We start from the raw sequence: 18,315 nt of genomic DNA, 5'->3' as shown, positions 1-18,315 counted from the left end.
CAATACTCTTTGGTAGTTCATTGATTAGATTCAATTATTTGCGTAAAGTACATTGTATGAGTTACCTGGTTTTTCTTATTTCCTTTTTGATAAAAGTTAGCTGTTTATTCAATTCTAACCTTCATGCTTATCTCTTATGATATATACTACAATATATATGATGATAACTCACAGTAAATTTATTAATTTCATAGCACAACAACACATTATTTTGTGTTCGAAACTGTGTGGATTCTTCCCTCATAATAATTTCTAGGTTAGCTTAACTTTTTTTTTTTGCTGCTTCTTTTCTTTTTATTGGTTTCTCTCGTACATTGGTCTCATGTGGGGGAACCATGTTACTTGTGATAGGTTAACATAACTCACTTGATGAAGTATGAATCTTATTGTAAAAAAAATTATGAAAATATTCTGTGCCCTCGTAAGTACTTGCATGTTTTCTTCAAGCAATCAAAATGCATGTGATCACAGTAGTTTGACTACCATTCATGATAATGTGTCTACTTAAATTTAAATAATGTATATAATAATCATTGATCTCTTGCAACGTATTTGTATGTATTCATTAATCAATCAAAATGTAGATGATCATAAATTCAAGCTTACTTCTTATGTTGCATAGCCCAATTCTTGTATTGTGTGTGAGTTCTTGGGGCCATGTTTCATGATCTCTTGAATTTGTCTATTTTGCTTGTATTTATGTCTTTATCTTAGGGCATTTCTTGTGCTCTTGATAAAGGTTTCTACTAAATTTATTTGCTGATTGCATTTCTTTTTGTCTAATGTGCTACGATTATATTGTATTATTTTTGAAAAAGAGCATTATATTATGGTTTCCATAGTACCATATCAACACCGAATTATATTTATGATTTTCAAAAATTATTTGTTGAGTTTATATGTCGATGCTCACTTTCCAATGTCATGTTTATGATTGTAGTAATGAAGAAACAATAATGATAGTAATATGTGTATATGTATCATAGAGTTTACAATTATTAATTTGATTTCATATTATTTCCACAGTAATAATGAGTATTGTATATGATTCGGAGAGAATGAAGATTAAAATTTATATAAAAGGAAACTCAAATCAACAATCTGAGTTTTTAAGGAACTCAAAATCAGTTGAAAGAAAAGTTTCAGCTTCTGCAGCAGAATCGTCACAACAAAATATTGATACAAATCAAAACAAAACATCAAAATGCTCAAGAGATTCGGCAAATTCAAAGAAGAGAAGAGTTGAAAATGGTTGTAAACTTGATATTTCCAAATCAAAGAACTATGGTACTACATCAAAACACAAGAAAATAAAACTTGAAGGCAGTAACAATTTTGAAGATGAAGAAGATGAGGAAGTTATATTTGTTTCAATGACAAAGTCAAGAAGCAAAGGAATGTTGGATAATATATTGGTTAGTGTCTTTCTCAATGCTAATTTTATTCCTTTTTGACAACTATTTTGGTTGCTTAAGCATTATAATTATAATCAATTTGTGTTAAATAATTACAGGAAACCAAACAAAATATCAAAACATGTCATCAGTGCTTGAGAAAGGATAGGCCACAATTTGTATCTTGTACAAAATGTCAGAAAATGTACTGTTTAAGATGTATTAAAGATTGGTACGTTTTAGATTACATCTAAATAACCATTCCAAGGTCACATATTTGTTAATATAATTTATGAAATTATAGCTTTTCAAAATGTAACTATTTTTTTTTTTTCATTTTTGCACATAGGTACCCCAATATGTCAATTGGAGATATCGCAGAGAGGTGCCCCTTTTGCCGTAAGAATTGCAATTGCAATGTTTGCTTGTGTTCAAAAGGAATGATCAAGGTTTAATTTATCATAAACATAATGTCCCTTAAATTTGTTTCTCTAATGAAATGTGAGTATACTTCTCAACTTACTAATATAATTTTACTGTTACATTCAGACGTCTAACAAGAACATCACAGATTGTGAAAAAATTCATCATCACCGATATATGATTAATTTACTACTTCCATCTCTTTGCTTAATTTTTGAAGAGCAATGTCAAGAACAAGAGATTGAAGCCAAAATACAAGGTATAACTTCAGCTTTCGTTTGTTTTTATTTATATATAGTTAATATATATTTAACTTTAAACCACTAACAATAAACTCTCATATCAGGCAAACCATGTTCAGAGATTGAGATACCACAAACTCCATGTCATGATAAGGAGCGTATGTATTGGTATGATATCTTTACTTTTCCTTTTATACTTACTATGTTGCATTGACACATAAATTTATGTTTACATTCAATTATTTTAAATTTTCCAAACTATTACTGGTATTGACGTGATCGTGTCGTGTCTGATGTATGTGAGTGTTTAATAGTATACTTAGCTCATAATTCTTATACATGATCTTTTGTATTTTGTTTTTTTGGAGCAGTGATCATTGTGCTACTTCAATTGTTGACCTTTATAGAAGCTGTCCTAAATGTTCCTTTGAAATATGCCTTAGTTGTTGCAAAGAAATACGCAACGGAAGTATCACACCACGCTTTGAAATGAAGTTTCAATACAAAAATAGAGGTGATGAATACATGCATGGTGGTGATCCTCTACCAATAACTTGTGATACAAGTAATTTAGAGGGTCATGTTGAGATATTTACCAAATGGAATGTGAATAGTGATGGAAGTGTTGAATGTGCTCCAAAAGAACTAGGTGGTTGTGGTGGCTGTGTGATGGAGCTGAAGCGCATTCTTCCAGATGGGAGGATATCTAAATTGGTAACAAAAGCTCGCGGTATGAAGAAACATTTTTGCATAATTGAAAAACAAAAGAATGTTGAGACGGAAAGAATCTCAAGTTGCAGCAATTACAATGACATATACCGTCAGATGTCAAGTGACCTTATAGGAAAAAAGCTATTTAAATTCCAAGAGTATTGGAGGAACGGTGTACCTGTTCTAATATTTGACGTTCTCAAACAAGGGACAGGATTGAGTTGGGAGCCAATGGTTACTTGGAGAGCATTGCGTGTAAATTCATCTTCAAGTGTCAGCTCAAATGATAATTCAAATGTACAGGCTATTGATTGCTTGGCTAGTTGTGAGGTTTGTTTTCGTAGTTAAATTTCCTTTGGTGATGTTCGTTCTTACACTTTAGACAAACATGTATATATACTAATTCTAAAATTTAGACCAATATTTATTTCTCTTTATAAACCTTTGCAGGTAAAAATTGACACTCGCCAGTTCTTTGAAGGTTATAAAGAGGGAAGAAGATATAAAAATTTCTGGCCAGAGATGCTCAAGCTAAAAGACTGGCCACCTTATGATGAGTTTGAAAATGTCTTGCCGCGCCATTGTGACGAGTTTATCCGTTGTTTGCCATTTCAAGAGTATTGCGATCCTCGAGCTGGAATTCTCAACCTTGCTGCAAAGTTGCCACCAAATGTTATAAGGCCTGACTTAGGTCCAAAAACTTACATTGCTTATGGAACCAGAGAAGAGCTTGGCAGAGGAGATTGTGTTACAAAACTCCATTGTGATATTGCAGACGCGGTATGCTACATTATATTATAACTTGTTCTGTACTTTCAATTTCAACGCTATATTGGTGCGACAAGTATAAGATGGTACTAAGTTTACGTTATTGTTCAATAATTTTGACAGGTCAATATTTTGACTCATATAACTGAGGTGAAATTAACAGATGAACAACTTTATGCTATTAAAAAAATAAAAAGAGCACATAAGGCTCAAGATAGGGAAGAGGGTCTTGTTCAAGATAATGGAGGTCCTTTTGTGCCATCTATCACAAAAGATACATCAGAAACAGCTGGTGCACTTTGGGACATATTCCGAAGAGAAGATACTGCAAAGTTAGAAGCATATCTTAGAAAACACTCGAAAGAATTTAGGCATACTTATTGTTCTCCAGTAAAAGAGGTATTTTATTATCACATATAATCAACATTTTCGGTTATCTTTATTTTTACATGTTTAAGTCTCACCAACTTCTTTGTTTCTTAGGTTATTCATCCTATTCATGACCAATGTTTTTATTTGACTTTTGAGCATAAGAAGAAGCTAGAGGAAGAGTTTGGTTAGCACATATATAGCATTTCAAACTTTCTAGATTAATTCATCATGTGATAAGTTATTTACAAGATTCTTAATCAATTATTACAGGTGTAGTACCTTTGACTTTTGAGCAGAAACTTGGTGAAGCAGTATTTATACCTGCTGGATGCCCTCACCAAGTGAGAAATCTGAAGGTGTAACATCTCTTATCATATAATCTTCTTTAAAAGTACATGTATGTAATTGTGATTATTTGACTGAATCTATATATAGTTAATAACTTTAATCACTATATTGTAAAATCTTACAGTCATGCACAAAAGTTGCAGTAGACTTTGTGTCACCAGAAAATGTGGATATATGCATGCTTTTAACTGAAGAGTTTCGTCGACTTCCTAAGAATCACAGGGCAAGAGAAGACAAACTTGAGGTGATTTTAATATTTCTTTTTGTCTTCCTTTCTTTTGATGTGAATTCCAAACTTTGCTTAATTATTGTGTTTATTTATGGGGGTTAATTGTGATATTTTTCTATGAAACAGGTAAAAAAGATGATAATCCATGCCGTTGACCAAGTTGTTAAAGAATTGGAAGCTTTCATTGGATGCTCATCACTCGACTGAATGTTCCTTCAATCAAGCTTATTCATTATGCCATGACATAGCTGCTACTGTTTTTATCGTCAGAACACATGATATAGTTCTATTTTATTTGGAGTGAAAAATAGACCATTATTGATATCATTATTATTAGACATTTATTCTCTCCATATTCAGTCAATTATTTCTTTCATATCACATATCTCTTCACTGTCAATGGTTGTCCCTTATTGGTACAAAATTCACTAATGCACTATCACATACCACCATCATATAACCTCTTAGGTCACCAATCCACAAATACTACATTCTTATTCCTACTTTCCCAACTACTGACAATTTTCCCATTTAAAATAAATAATATAATTATCTTTCAACTAAATACACAAAGTTGTCATTAGCCAAATTAAATGTGACACCTTCCAACCCTTGTTTCCTATGCAAACCGAATTAAACAATAAAAAATTATGTACTATCTCATAACTCCAACTACTTGGTTACAAATTTAGGCCCTAATTCTTTTGAGTTTTCGTGCCATTTGGTATATTTTACTCAAATTAACTTGTTATAGGACTCCACGAAAAAAAATTGAACTTGTTATAAGTTATGTGAGCTACTTTTTAGAGTATATATTAAATGAAAAAGCTAAATAACACGATTTGGAATCCCACGATATTTTCACGACGTGTTTTCAACATTTATTGAATACCATTTTGTAAACCAACTTCCCGTGAATTCCGCTCACCCTTGATATTCATTGCTTTATTTACTATTCAATGTTCTCGGGATGTTTTTCTTCGCTTTATATAGCAAAGCTCATATTAAATTAATAAGATAGTTTTGGGACCATAAATTCTTACGTTGTCAAATTTTTAAGACCTAAACAAAGTTGCAATTATTTCCATTTGTAGTTTTATACTCGGTACATATATGATTAGAAAGGTAGTAAGAACTTAAACTATATGGATATTTTAAATGAGATTTCAAATGCCAAATCCTAGTAGCAACTCATTTGCTCATTTCAACACAACAAAGACAAACTCATTGCTTATGAAATTTGAAGTCCATTGTTGATTGAATATTGACACAATTTGCATAGAATCAATTATTTCCTTCAATGTTTCCATACATTCCATCCTTTTACCAACAAAATGAGATAATGGTACCGTTAGATGTGTTATCTTATTAATAAGTGAACTGTTTTACTTGGTCACATTCCATCATTTTAATAAGTGAATTAGTCTCATTCAAAGATGTGTTATCTTATTAGTGGTATAAAATGACGATTAGCCCCATAATTTTAATGATTTAGTGAGTTTTAGCAGTGTATATGGGTTGGGTCAACCCAGAAAATCCGGTTAAACCCACCTAAAAAACCCAACAAAAATGGCTTGGGTCAGGTAATTGGGTGAATATGGTTTCCAAAAATAAAAAACTCATAAAAATAAATGGGTTTCGGGTAAAACCAGACCTAGACCCAAAAAACTCACTTACCCAATAATGTCAATATTTTTTATCTTTATTTTCATAGAGTAGAAGAAAAATACTAAAGGTTATAGTCATAAATCAAAGTTATATTTCCAAAACACGCACATTGTACCCTATATAATAAAAAGGAAAATTCTACGGTGAAGTCATAAGAATGACTTTTTTGGTGAAGTCATAAGAATGACATCAAAAATGTAATGAGTAACACCCCACTTTTTGAACAATGGCATCAAAAGTTCAGTCCTCATAGTATCATTAATTCATCAGATTAACAAGACTACACTTAATCTAATTTTATCCTACCTTGTTATAAGCGTAACACCCCACAAAGTGTGACACTTAAGACTATCACATAATATCATCAACTCTGTTTGCATGTTAAATATTCCAACGATAAAATAGTACATGTAAGTCCAAGATGTTGCAAGCATTACTAGATGAATTACTATTGATCATTAATCAGTAATCAACAATTTAAAAATGAATCAAACATTAAAATCAAAATTAACTTTTTCAAAAAAGTCAGTTTCCTGACTGCACCGTAGAAGCTCCCATAATAAAAATCAAAACATGCTAGAGTTACAAATCAAGATGTTGCACTTTTTTGTTATTTTAATACTAATGCAATTTTATGTCATGCAACTTTAGTTTGTTGCAAGTATTTTATGATGGATTTTATTATTTGATATTATAATTTATTATTCTATGACGCATAAAATTATAGTAAAAATAAGTTGACCAATTTTTTTAAGAAAATTAAAAAGTAGAGTAATATTTAAGAAAAATTATGAGTACTTGCCATTTAGTCATTTAATATTAAAAATAGAAAAATAAGTTGGGTATACACTGCCGCTGTTTCTCATTCTCTTTCTCTCAGTATTGTTCTTCTCCATTCTATTTGTCTCTCCATGTCTAATTTTTCCTTTTCATCTCACTCTTTCTCTTTTTCCATAACCAACTTCACCGTCTACGTGATTCAAAAGCTAACCAAAAAAAAAAAAAAAATAAGTTGGGTAATCCATTACTCAATCCAACCCAGCCCATAAATTAGTGGGTTTGCCCAAACCCACCCAATGGTATAACATGTGGTTATTTTATCTCACCCAAACCGGAGTACCGTATACAGTTCGGATTTTTGGTTTGGTCAAACCCAACTCAAAATCACCCACATACACCCCTAGTGAGTATTAAGGATGTTAATTAGGGATTTTGGTGGTATTGAAAATTCTTATTATGCATGCACTCTCTCCGGTCAATCTCATAAGTAAAATTTCACTTCTTACATACGTTTAATAATTAATGTATTTAGTCTTTATTATATACTAGACATATTAATTATTCAATGTATCTTAAAAATGAAGTTTTGCTTATAATAGTGATCGGATGTAGTATGTGTGTATAGTAGATGTAGTAGATGAGTCTTACTGGTCTTCTAGTTGTATTTATCGCTCTTACAATTCAATAAATAGATAAACAAATAAAAATCGGAATCTAACCGTTTCGCTACATTCAATTCATCCGGTCCAAATTGATTATATGGTTTTATTTAGAGAGAAATTAGAGAGAAATTTAGAGAGAAATTAATTGTCCTAGTCAAGAGTCAAATCTGTTGATATACACCACACAAGAAAGTCATAAATACCGTTTTTTTTTACAGACATAAATACACGCATATCGTAAGGTATAAAGTTTAAAAAATATATAAAATCGTATTTTTTTTTTTCCAAATTGACCAATCGGTGTTATATTTTGTTGATTGAATTTAATCCTTTTTGTTTGGTAGTTTTTTTTACCAAATTATTTTGGTAGTTAGTCATTTAAAATCCAATTCATTTTTTTTACCAATATTTTAAGGTAGTTAATTAATTAGATTCAATTATTTGTTTAAAGTACATTGTATGAAATACCCTGTTTTTCTTGTTTCCTTTTTGATAAAAGTTAGCTGTTTACTCAATTCTAGCCTTCATGCTTATCTCTTACGATATCTACTATCCTATATAAATAATGAACTATAGATATACGATGATAACTCGTGCATATATATTATTAATTTCATAGCACATCAAACACATCATTTTGTTTTCGAAACCACGTGAATTTTTCACTCACAATAATTTTCAGGTAAGATTAACTTTTTATTTTCTTTCTGCTCTTTTTCTTTCATTTTCACGCGTACAGATGAATGTGTTTCAATTGAAAATTTTCGCTTCTTGTATGTTATGCTTCTAATCAATGTTTTAAATATCTTGTTTTGATAAGTGATGTCTGCACAAGACGAAGTGTCCGTTCTAGATAAGTTCTTGCAGATTCGGAGCACCACACTATCTAGCAAAGCCTTTATGCACAAATGAACTATTAAATTTGTGGACGCACATGTGGAGATGAAGGCTCAAGGTTTGTATGTCCAACTTCATATCTATGGATCTTCATAATTTTGTGGTTTATTCATCTATTATTGATTTCTCACAAACATCCTGTAAACACTGGGCAATATTAAATGGACTAACTAATGTGCATTTAAACTTTTTTTGTTCTGTCAACTTTCATCAGCGCAGCGATTGTATTTTGAATTTTATTCGTGTGCTTTCCGTTTACGTTTTTTGTTATCACTTGTTTAAGAAACGTTACTATTGTTTTATATATCTAGAGTTTCGTATTGTCTACCACAGTTCCAAAACAAATTTTTTAAAACCAGAAAAGAAATTGTTATTTTTGTAATTAATAGTAAAGCTGATTTTTATTATCTGTTTTTTTTTTTGTTATTTTTTTCCTCGTATGTTGAATTAATCCAACAATTGACAGTAGGGCATGAGAGATAGTGTGTGAGAACATAGCAGAAGGGCCAAATATGTTCTACAATGGGTGCAGCCCAGAAAGGGACCAAGACGCACGAGCCAGTTTCGAAAAGGCCCAGGTTGGTTATTTTCATTTTTTTTTCTTTAAATGGAGCAAAATCAGCTATCAAACTTTTGAATAACCTAATTTAGATCTGCAAACATCTCTAGCATATAGTTTTAGGTCCTCAATCCCATCCTCCTAGATGCACTTTGGGTATTATTTCTGCCCGGTCAGTGCTTCCAAGTCTCTTCTCTATTATTATATGCTTACGGTCCCCTTTCTTATTTGAAGACAGTCCTCACTTGCCCTTTCTTCCTGTTGATTTGTTGTGTTATTGCTACTCTCATTGATTTATCATTTCAATCTTGAACTATTTTGAAATTCATATATGTTGTATTAGCTTATAAGTTTTTGCATATGGTCCTTGTTTTTACTTCAAATGCCGTTTTTATAATTCATAATAAGATTTGATTTACGAATTATAAAATAGTTCTTTTGATTCATGATTTGAAAACCTTAGCTATGCTGAATTATTATCTAATGAACGAACAAAAGAAAATATGCATAAATCTTGGGTGGATCGATTATAGAAAAAAAAAATATCTTGAGTGGATAGACTATAGAGAGAAAAAAAAGATCTAGAGTGGATCGATATACAGTCTCAAGAATATTGACTAAAAAATTATTGTGCATTGAATTTATTCAAGAAAGTGCTTTTTCCTGATTAAGTATATGGGTCCTGCTAACCGGTGCCCCTGAGGCACTGGTTAAGCATACCATAAAAGGGAATTATTACCATAAAAGGAAACTGCTTTTGACTTTATTATAAATTAATTACACAATTTCAATGCATTAACTACTATATAATTTCCTTTTTCATATCTTTAATCAGTGCCCTGGGGGCACCAGTTAGCATTTCCCTAAGTATATTCATAAGGTTTGATGTTTAACATTATTATGATTTATTGTTTAATATTTCTTTGATTCGTTTTTGAATGTATCAAGTGCTAGATTTCTAGGAAAATCAAATGCATCATGTTAAATTTTGGCTTGCACCCAAGAATCAAGTCAATGATCTAACATGCTCAAATTTTCCTAATAATCAACAAAGAAATCTTCCATATCACATATATGTTTCTTCTCCTTCTTCTTCATGTGATGAAAGTGGCCTCTATAATGATGGCAAACCTAAGAAATTAGTCCTTTATGGCAATGTGACAAATGGAGACAACTGAAATCAACTTACCCCTGATCCTCTTTGGTGTGAATCTCCAAATTCAACTCTTATAGTTTTTTCAATAGTTGGCGCGTTCACTGTTCAATGTGATTCATGTTCTAAATGGAGGTTGATTCCAACAAAGAAAGAATATGAATAAATACGTGAACATATATATCTTTCAAAATCCTTTTGTTTGTGATAAAGCTCGGGAGTGGAGACACGATATATCTTGTGATGATTCAGAGGAGCGTTATCACAAACAAAATGATTGTGAAGGATATGTTCACATATTTCTTCATATTTTTTATTTGATGGAATCAACCTCCATTTAGAACAGGAATCACATTGAACAGTGATCACGCCAACTATTGGCAAAACTCTAGGAGTTGAGTTTGGAGGTTAACACCAAAGAAGATCAAGGGTTAAATTGATTTCGGTTGTCTCCATCTGTCACATGGTCATAAAAGACTAACTTCTTAGGTGTGTCATCTTTAGAGAGGTCACTTTCATCAAATGAAGAAAAAGAATAAACATATATGTGATATGGAAGACTTCTTTGTTGATTATTAGGAAAATTTGAGCTTGTTAGGTCATTGACTTGATTCTTGGGTGCAAGCCAAAATTTAGCACGATGCATTTGATTGCCCAAGAAATCTAGCACCTGGTACATTAAAAAAGGGATTGAAGAAATAATAAAACGATAAACCATAATATTGTTAAACATCAAACGTTATGAATATACTTAAGCAGGAAAATTCACTTTCTTGAATAAATTCAAGCACAAGATTTTTTTTTTGACATTATTCTTGGGATTGTATATCGATCCACTCAAGATCTTTATTTTTTCTATGTTGATCCACTCAAGATCTTTTTTCTATAGTCAATCCACCAAAGATCTATGCATATCTTCTTTCGAAACTGACTAGTGCGTTCTGGTCCCTTTTTGGTCTACACCTACAATAGAAAGGATTTGGATCCCCTCCTTCTGTGTTCTCACACACTATCTCTCATGCCCTATTGTCAATTGTTAGATTAATTCAACAGATGGGGAAAAATCTAACGAATAAAAGATGATAAAAATCAACTTTACTATTAATTACAAAAGTAACAATTCCCTTTATGGTTTTAAAAAAATTGTTTTGGAACTACCGAAAACAATACGAAACTCTAGATACAGAAAACAATGTAACATTTATTTAACAAGTGATAACAAAAAATTAAAACGGAAAGCACACAAATAAATTTCTAAATACAATGGTTGTGATGGTGAAAGTTGATATAACAAAAAAAAGGTTTAAATACACCTTAAATAGGTCTTTAAATTAAAAAATTTGCACTTAAACAAAATTGTAATTAGACTCTTGAATTAAAACATTTGTAATCAAAATCTTTAAATTTAAAAATAAATTGCAATTATTCAAACCCTAAATTTAGATATTCAATTACAAATTATTTAAGCAAATATTATCACAGACCAACATTATGTGCTCACAATAGCAAAGAGATCACTTATATCATAATCTTAGTCTAACTTTTGTTTGAAACATTTTATTAGTTCAGTTACATGTACACACAGTTATGAAACATTTTGTCTGTGAAACCGTTAACACCAGATGTCAACAGATTCATTGACACCAAATCCCAACCATTCATGAGACTGTTGGATTCATGTAACCAGCACCATTTAGTAGAAAAATACTTTGGTTGTTGATATTATTTTAATATTCTACTTTTATTGATTAATTTTTATGTGCGCATATATCCTTTCAGGTTTTGCTTTATTTGACCAAATTTTGTTATTTTGTAAATGTATTGAACTAATTTATTTAGTTTCCTAAATGAGAAAATCAATTAAATTATTTTTCTCAATTTAATAGATATATATTTTATCGAGAGTCACGACATTATTGTACATGGTATTCTGCTAACCAGCAGTGTGTCTCGCTGTCATAAAGTGTAAAGCCTTCTCATTCACGGGGTTCACATGATATACGGAGACATAGTGTGTGAAATGCTCGTGTGACCGAAAGGAGGCGTTCATTAATACGAGTTCAGTCTGGCCGTGCTTATGGAGAATGGGGTGATTCAAATAGCAGATTTGAGGGAGATGTTTGTGAGATTCGTCATTAATTGGTTGAGTTATTCAGGAAAACATGTGATGCTTTTCTTCAATGCATTTAAACCTTTAATACTTTTGTGTTTTGTTTGGTGATTATGGTATTAATTCTGAAATGTAGTATTGGATCCACTAAACCTTTGGTTGTTATATCTGTGATTTTTTTCTTATTTCGATTGAGAGAATCCAATTTGTTTGATTTTGAATATTAGGAGGTAGGTTTTGTAAGAATCCAATTATGATCTTTCTGATGATAAAATTTCTTACAAAACCTACATCCTAATATTCAAAATCAAACAAATTGGATTCTCTCAATCGAAAGAAGGAAAAAATTACAGATATAACAACCAAAGGTTTAGTGGATACAATATACTACATTTCAAAATCAATACCATAATCACCAATCAAAACACAAAGGTATTAAAGGTTTAAATGCATTGAAGAAAAGCTGCACATGTTTTACCTAAATAACTCAGCCAACGACGAATCTCACAAATATCTCTTCAAATCTGCTCTTTGAATTGCCCCATTCTCCTTAAGCACGGCCAGGCTAAACTCGTAGTAATGAACGCCTCCTTTCGGTCACACGAGCACTTCACACACTATGTCTCTGTATATCATGTGAAGCCCGTGAATGAGAAGGCTTTACACTTTATGACAGCGAGACACTCTACTCGTTAGCAGAATACCATGTAGAATAATGTTGTGACTCTCGATAAAATATATATCTATTAAATTGAGCAAAATAATTTAATTGATTTTCTCATTTAGGCAACTAAATAAATTAGTTCAATACATTTACAAAATTACAAAATTTGGTCAAATAAAGCAAAACCTAAAAGGATATATGCGCACATAAAAATTAATCAATAAAATAGAATATTAAAATAATATCAACAACCAAAGTCTTTTTTCTACTAAATGGTGTTGGTTACATGAATCCAACGGTCTCATGATGTCTTTTAATCTAAATGGTGCCGTTGACACAAAGTCATGAGTGAGAGGATCTGTTAACACCAGGTGTCAACAGATTTATTGACACCAAATCCCAACCATTCAGATCAATTTAATCTGAAGGCTTCAGTTTAGGTTATTACATTTATTGTCATCGTTGTGCTTGTAATGTAATTTATTTATTCTGCTGTTATTATTTGAGTTTTTCCTTTCGGATGTTTTGTTTGTAATTGCTACAAGACATGACAAATCGATTACAAGTATTTGTTTGTGGTTACTTTATTCATAATTCTACTTGCCTTTCCATTTTTTATGTCATTCACATACAACTCATGTAATTCGATTTGTTTTGTGCAGCTAGCTATTAATTATGATGCATAACACTAAACAATTTGATAGAGAAGATTGGATTTGGAAGGAATCAAGATTAGATAGTAAATATATTGTATCATATGATGAGCTAATTGATTGTCATGTTATTGGCTCTGCCATTGAGAATATATATGATGGACCATTGTCAATCATTATCATATAGTTATTGATTAGCAAAATCAAATTTAGTATTATTGTTGATACATAATTAGGCTACTCATATCATTGCAATGCCAAAATTGCATTCATTAATGTTGGCTGAATGGGAAGCTGTTGTATCAATGCATCATGATCTACACTCAATCAACCATATGTACAAAATTTTCGCAAAAATACACTTGTGATCAATGGATACGAACTCCAAAACCTTCTTCTTCATTTTCATTCCTTACTAGATGTTTACCTTCATTAGCGCATATCAGCATACAAATACTTTGTTTTGACGAACGAATACAAACTCCAAAACCTTCTTTCTTAGCAAACGATGTGTAGAATTCTTTTACATCCTCAATGGAGTCAAATTCTAGATCAACAATAGGACAAATATTAGTTTCATGTGCATTAGAATTTTACAAATTTGGTTTTAAATCATTAGACACATGATCAACTATCTCATGGTCTTCTAAACTCTAAACAGTAGAGTTTCCCATACGCTCATTATCCATGTACCTATCGGATATATGAAAAGAAAAGAAGCCACACATGTAAATATAGTATAAACACAATTATGAGAAATTAACGGGGCATATTTGGACATAAGTAAAAGAGCTAAAAAATCATATTCTCTAATGGAGAATTGCTAAGTATCACGACACATTTTATCCCGACTGTTTCACGAGAGAGCATGCACTCTGATTTTTTCTTAAATTATGTCCCACCATCCCCTTGAATTGTGGTCAGGAAACAACTTTATTGGACAATTACTTTTCGCTAGCTGTTCGGGACAAAATCTGTCTAGATATATAGCATCACTCTTCTCTAATGAGCTATGCTATTTCAAGGAAAAGAATTTATCACGAGTGCTTCACAAATTGCATTGAACGTTTGGATTTGGCACTTGATGGAATACATGGGGTCACAAAGTAAAGAAGTGGAGGAGAGATATCAAGCCAAATAATCTGATCCATCTCTACTTTTAATTTCATAAAAAAAGAAAATAAAAAAAAAAGTGGAGGAGAGATAAGTAAATTACCTCTGTTAATTAATGATCCATCTCTACTTTTTTCTCAGAACATGATAGTTCTAATTTATTTGGAGTAAAGAGTTATGTCTAGTTTGTACCCCAAAAAAAAGAGTTATGTCTAGTTTTAAATTGAGTGTTATTTATTGGTATCATTATTAGACATTTTTTCTCTTGTTATTAAGTCAAATATTTCTGTACTATTTTATAAACATCAATCCTTTTATATGACATATCTCTTCACTGTCAATGTCACTCCCTTATTGGTATTTTTTTTATAAAAACCAAAACAACTCTACCTGATTTGCTAGAATTTATAACTTGTTTCACTCTTGGATTTATTTTATTTTGTTAGACAAATACCCATAGGCCATTGCATAGTGAAATAGTCAAAGTTAGCTTGTTTATTTTAAGGAAAACAAATATTCATAGACCATTATTACTATATTTGATTTCTTAAAGAACACTTAACATTTTCCTTTAAAATGTTTTAAAGTATAACAATAAAATAAAATTATAAATAAATGGATGACCAAACAATTGGACTCAAGTGGTTAATGAATTTCATCAATTACGAATTGTTCAGGAGACTCTGAGTTCAATTTCATGGTGAAACAATTCTTGGTCAAACCTCGGACAAACTTCAAATTATGAAGGCCCCTTTCCCCTGAAAACCGGAGGGTTAACACAAAAAAAATATACGAATATCCTTCTGTTTATTATGAACATTGCATGGTCCATATGTTGCAATTAGCATTGATTACAACATCTAGAGAAGTTAAGTTCATTCACAATATCTTACAAGTTTGACAACCTTATAAATATTGTTGTTAGTTCTCCAAAGAATATCATGATTTTGATTCGTAGTTTTTGTAAGTATTTGCTTTGGTAGGATATATGATTTTTCCATTAAAAATAATATTTTTCCGAAAATATTAAATTCTTATTCTTATATCATTTGGTAAGGGATAATGCACAATATGTGCAGGGGTCGGGGTTCGAACCCCGGACACCCCACTTATTTATCTTTAAGTTGAATTTCTCTAGCCATTTGGTCAAGTAGCCTAGTGGCTAGAGAAATTCAATGGCTAGAGAAATTCAACTTTTCATCTTTAAGTTGAATTTCTCTAGCCATTTGGTCAAGTAGCCTAGTGGCTAGAGAAATTCAAGGGCTAGAGAAATTCAACTTAAAGATGAATAATTTTTCCATTAAAAAGACAATCCCTACAAATGACAATTTTTCCATTAAAATAATATTATTATCTTCTAACCAAATACACCAAGCTATTTGTTAGGCAAATTAAATGTGACACCTTCCAAACCTTCTTTCCTTTGCAATTCGAATTGAACAATAACAAATTATCTATTATCTCAGAACTCCAAATACTTGGTTTCTAGTATAGCCAATTGAGATCTAGGTCCTAAATATTGAGTTTTTAAGTAATTTAGAAAGAGTAAATTACACTCCCCTCCCCTCAAAGATGCTTGAATTACACTCTCCTCCCCTTCTATGTTAAAATATACACTTCCCCTCCCCTCTTATTCAAAACATATTAGAAAATATTTCACTCTCCTCCCTTGAGAGAAGCTTGAATTACATTCCCCATCCCTCTTAAGTTAAAATCTACGCTTTAGTCCCTCAATAATTTTTTTTTAATTTCTAATAATCTAGCAAAAAAATAATCTAACACACTTCAAAGAAAGCAGTACAGGTTCATTTTAATATAATCTAATTTTGAATACATATCTTTCTCTATTTTTTTTATTCACAATCTCATTAACATATAGTTTTAAACCATATTATAAAATATGAAACAACCCAACATAAAATTAAAATACGTGAAAAATTACTGAAGTCGATCAAGTATGGTTATTTAAAAGTGAATTTTATACACGAAATTATAAAATTAATAACAAAATATTTAAATTTAATTGTCATTGACATTTATATTATAAAGAAACGAATTTATATTTTTTAAATGGTGATTCAAAAATAATATATATTATAAAAATATTTATTTATGTTAAAATAGATTAAATTGTAGTCCATATTTACTTATTAAGGGAGAAGGTTGTGATTCAAGCATCTTATAGGAGAGGGAAGTATGAATTTTACTTTTCAAGGGAGAGAAGTGTATATTTTAACATAAGAGGGAAGGGGAGTGTAATTCAAACATTTTGAGGGAAGGAGAGTGTAATTTACTCATTTAAAAATAAACGACTTGCCAATTTTATGCCGACAAAGCATAAAGCTTTATTAATGAATATCCCGAATGATTTGGTATCATAATTTATGTTGTACCCAAACAGATCAAATCACATAACTTTTTCGTAGTATAAATTTCACAATTTTCTAACTAAATTAATGTATAATTACCACTATAAGTTTCTTTCTTTTTTGTTTTTTTTTTGTGAGGAAGCTGCTACTGTAAGAGTCTTTTTTTTTCGACAGATACTATAAGTAGGGGTGTGCATATCAACCAGTTTTAGGCCCAAACCCATAACCATATCCAGTCCACTTTAAAATATCTGGATTTTTTGTAAATGGGTTACCAACCAACCCATTTTAAACGGGTTGGATATCCAAACCGGCTAAAATTCGGATCCAGATTTTAACCATTTCAGATTTTAAACAGGTTGACTATGACGGTTCTGAAATCTGGAAAATTGATTCTGAAATCACAAATTGCTTCTCAATCGCAAATTGCTTCTGAAATCGCAAATCTGGAAAATTGCTTCTGAAATCGCAAATAGCAAATTGCTTCTCAATTCTTCTTATCTCCTTCAACTCCGCCGTCAAGGTTAATTTTGTGAATCTCATAATTTTAGAAGAAAAACGTAAAGAGAAAGGTTTATGTGTGGTGGATTTTGAAATTGTTGTTACAGTAAATATTGTTGATGTGGCAGAGAACGGTGTCGACCAAACGGTAGAAGTGGTGGGTCAACCAGAGAGCTTTGTTCGAGTTTTGTGTTGTTTCCATTTCTCATAAACGGGTTGACTCGGAAGAAACGTTTTCAGAAGATAGTGTTTAAAACCGAGTCAATTAAAGAAATTGGGTTTTTTTTTGTAAAACAGATCTGAAGTCTGAACTGGTTTTGAACCGGTTATAACCCAAACTGGTTTCGCAAAAAAACCGGATTTTAGTGAAATGAGTTTAGGAACTGAACCAAAACCAAATATTGGTTATGGTTTTGGTTTGGTTTTAACTTTGCACACCCCTAACTATAAGAGTTATTTCGTGGTAATGAATAAATATCATAATGCCCAAAAGAGGCTTTAATTGCAACAACTCAATCTGCTGCTTTTTTTAGTGACAAATCTATTTAATAAAAGGAAGTTCTAGTTATTTTGTAATTCTCTAAATTATTTAGAGGTTTTTAAATGAGTTATGATCATGATGTGTTGACAAGTTTCAAATTTAGTATACTTACGCTTTCAATAATTCTATAGGGATTCAGAGGAGGAGACTAAAACCTT

General features: G+C 31.1%; 1 protein-coding gene across 1 annotated transcript; it reads left to right on the top strand.

Annotated features, from left to right (window-relative positions):
* The first annotated feature begins 1,526 nt into the window (after positions 1–1,526).
* On the top strand, positions 1,527–4,831 carry LOC146944649 (lysine-specific demethylase JMJ26-like). The gene is made up of 10 exons (XM_085743005.1): positions 1,527–1,843; positions 1,944–2,076; positions 2,164–2,227; positions 2,431–3,100; positions 3,221–3,550; positions 3,662–3,937; positions 4,022–4,094; positions 4,181–4,266; positions 4,383–4,502; positions 4,614–4,831. The coding sequence occupies exons 1-10, from the start codon at positions 1,754–1,756 to the stop codon at positions 4,692–4,694; spliced, it is 1,923 nt and encodes a 640-aa protein (XP_085599131.1). The 5' UTR covers positions 1,527–1,753; the 3' UTR covers positions 4,695–4,831.
* The last annotated feature ends 13,484 nt before the right edge of the window (positions 4,832–18,315 follow it).

This window comes from Medicago sativa, chromosome 2 (assembly GCF_051527215.1).
Source record: "Medicago sativa cultivar Bolivia chromosome 2, Bolivia_mono, whole genome shotgun sequence".
In the NCBI taxonomy this organism is placed as follows: Eukaryota; Viridiplantae; Streptophyta; class Magnoliopsida; order Fabales; family Fabaceae; genus Medicago; species Medicago sativa.
Note: the sequence above shows the minus strand (reverse complement) of the source record. Positions and strands in the feature narration are given on the sequence as shown.

Coding starts and splice junctions, on each gene's coding strand:
- LOC146944649 (XM_085743005.1), top strand. CDS start 1,754: ATGTCAATTGGAGATATCGCAGAGAGGTGCCCCTTTTGCCGTAAGAAT. Junction 1,844..1,943: donor GTTCAAAAGGAATGATCAAG/GTTTAATTTATC, acceptor TGTTACATTCAG/ACGTCTAACAAGAACATCAC. Junction 4,503..4,613: donor CAAGAGAAGACAAACTTGAG/GTGATTTTAATA, acceptor TCTATGAAACAG/GTAAAAAAGATGATAATCCA.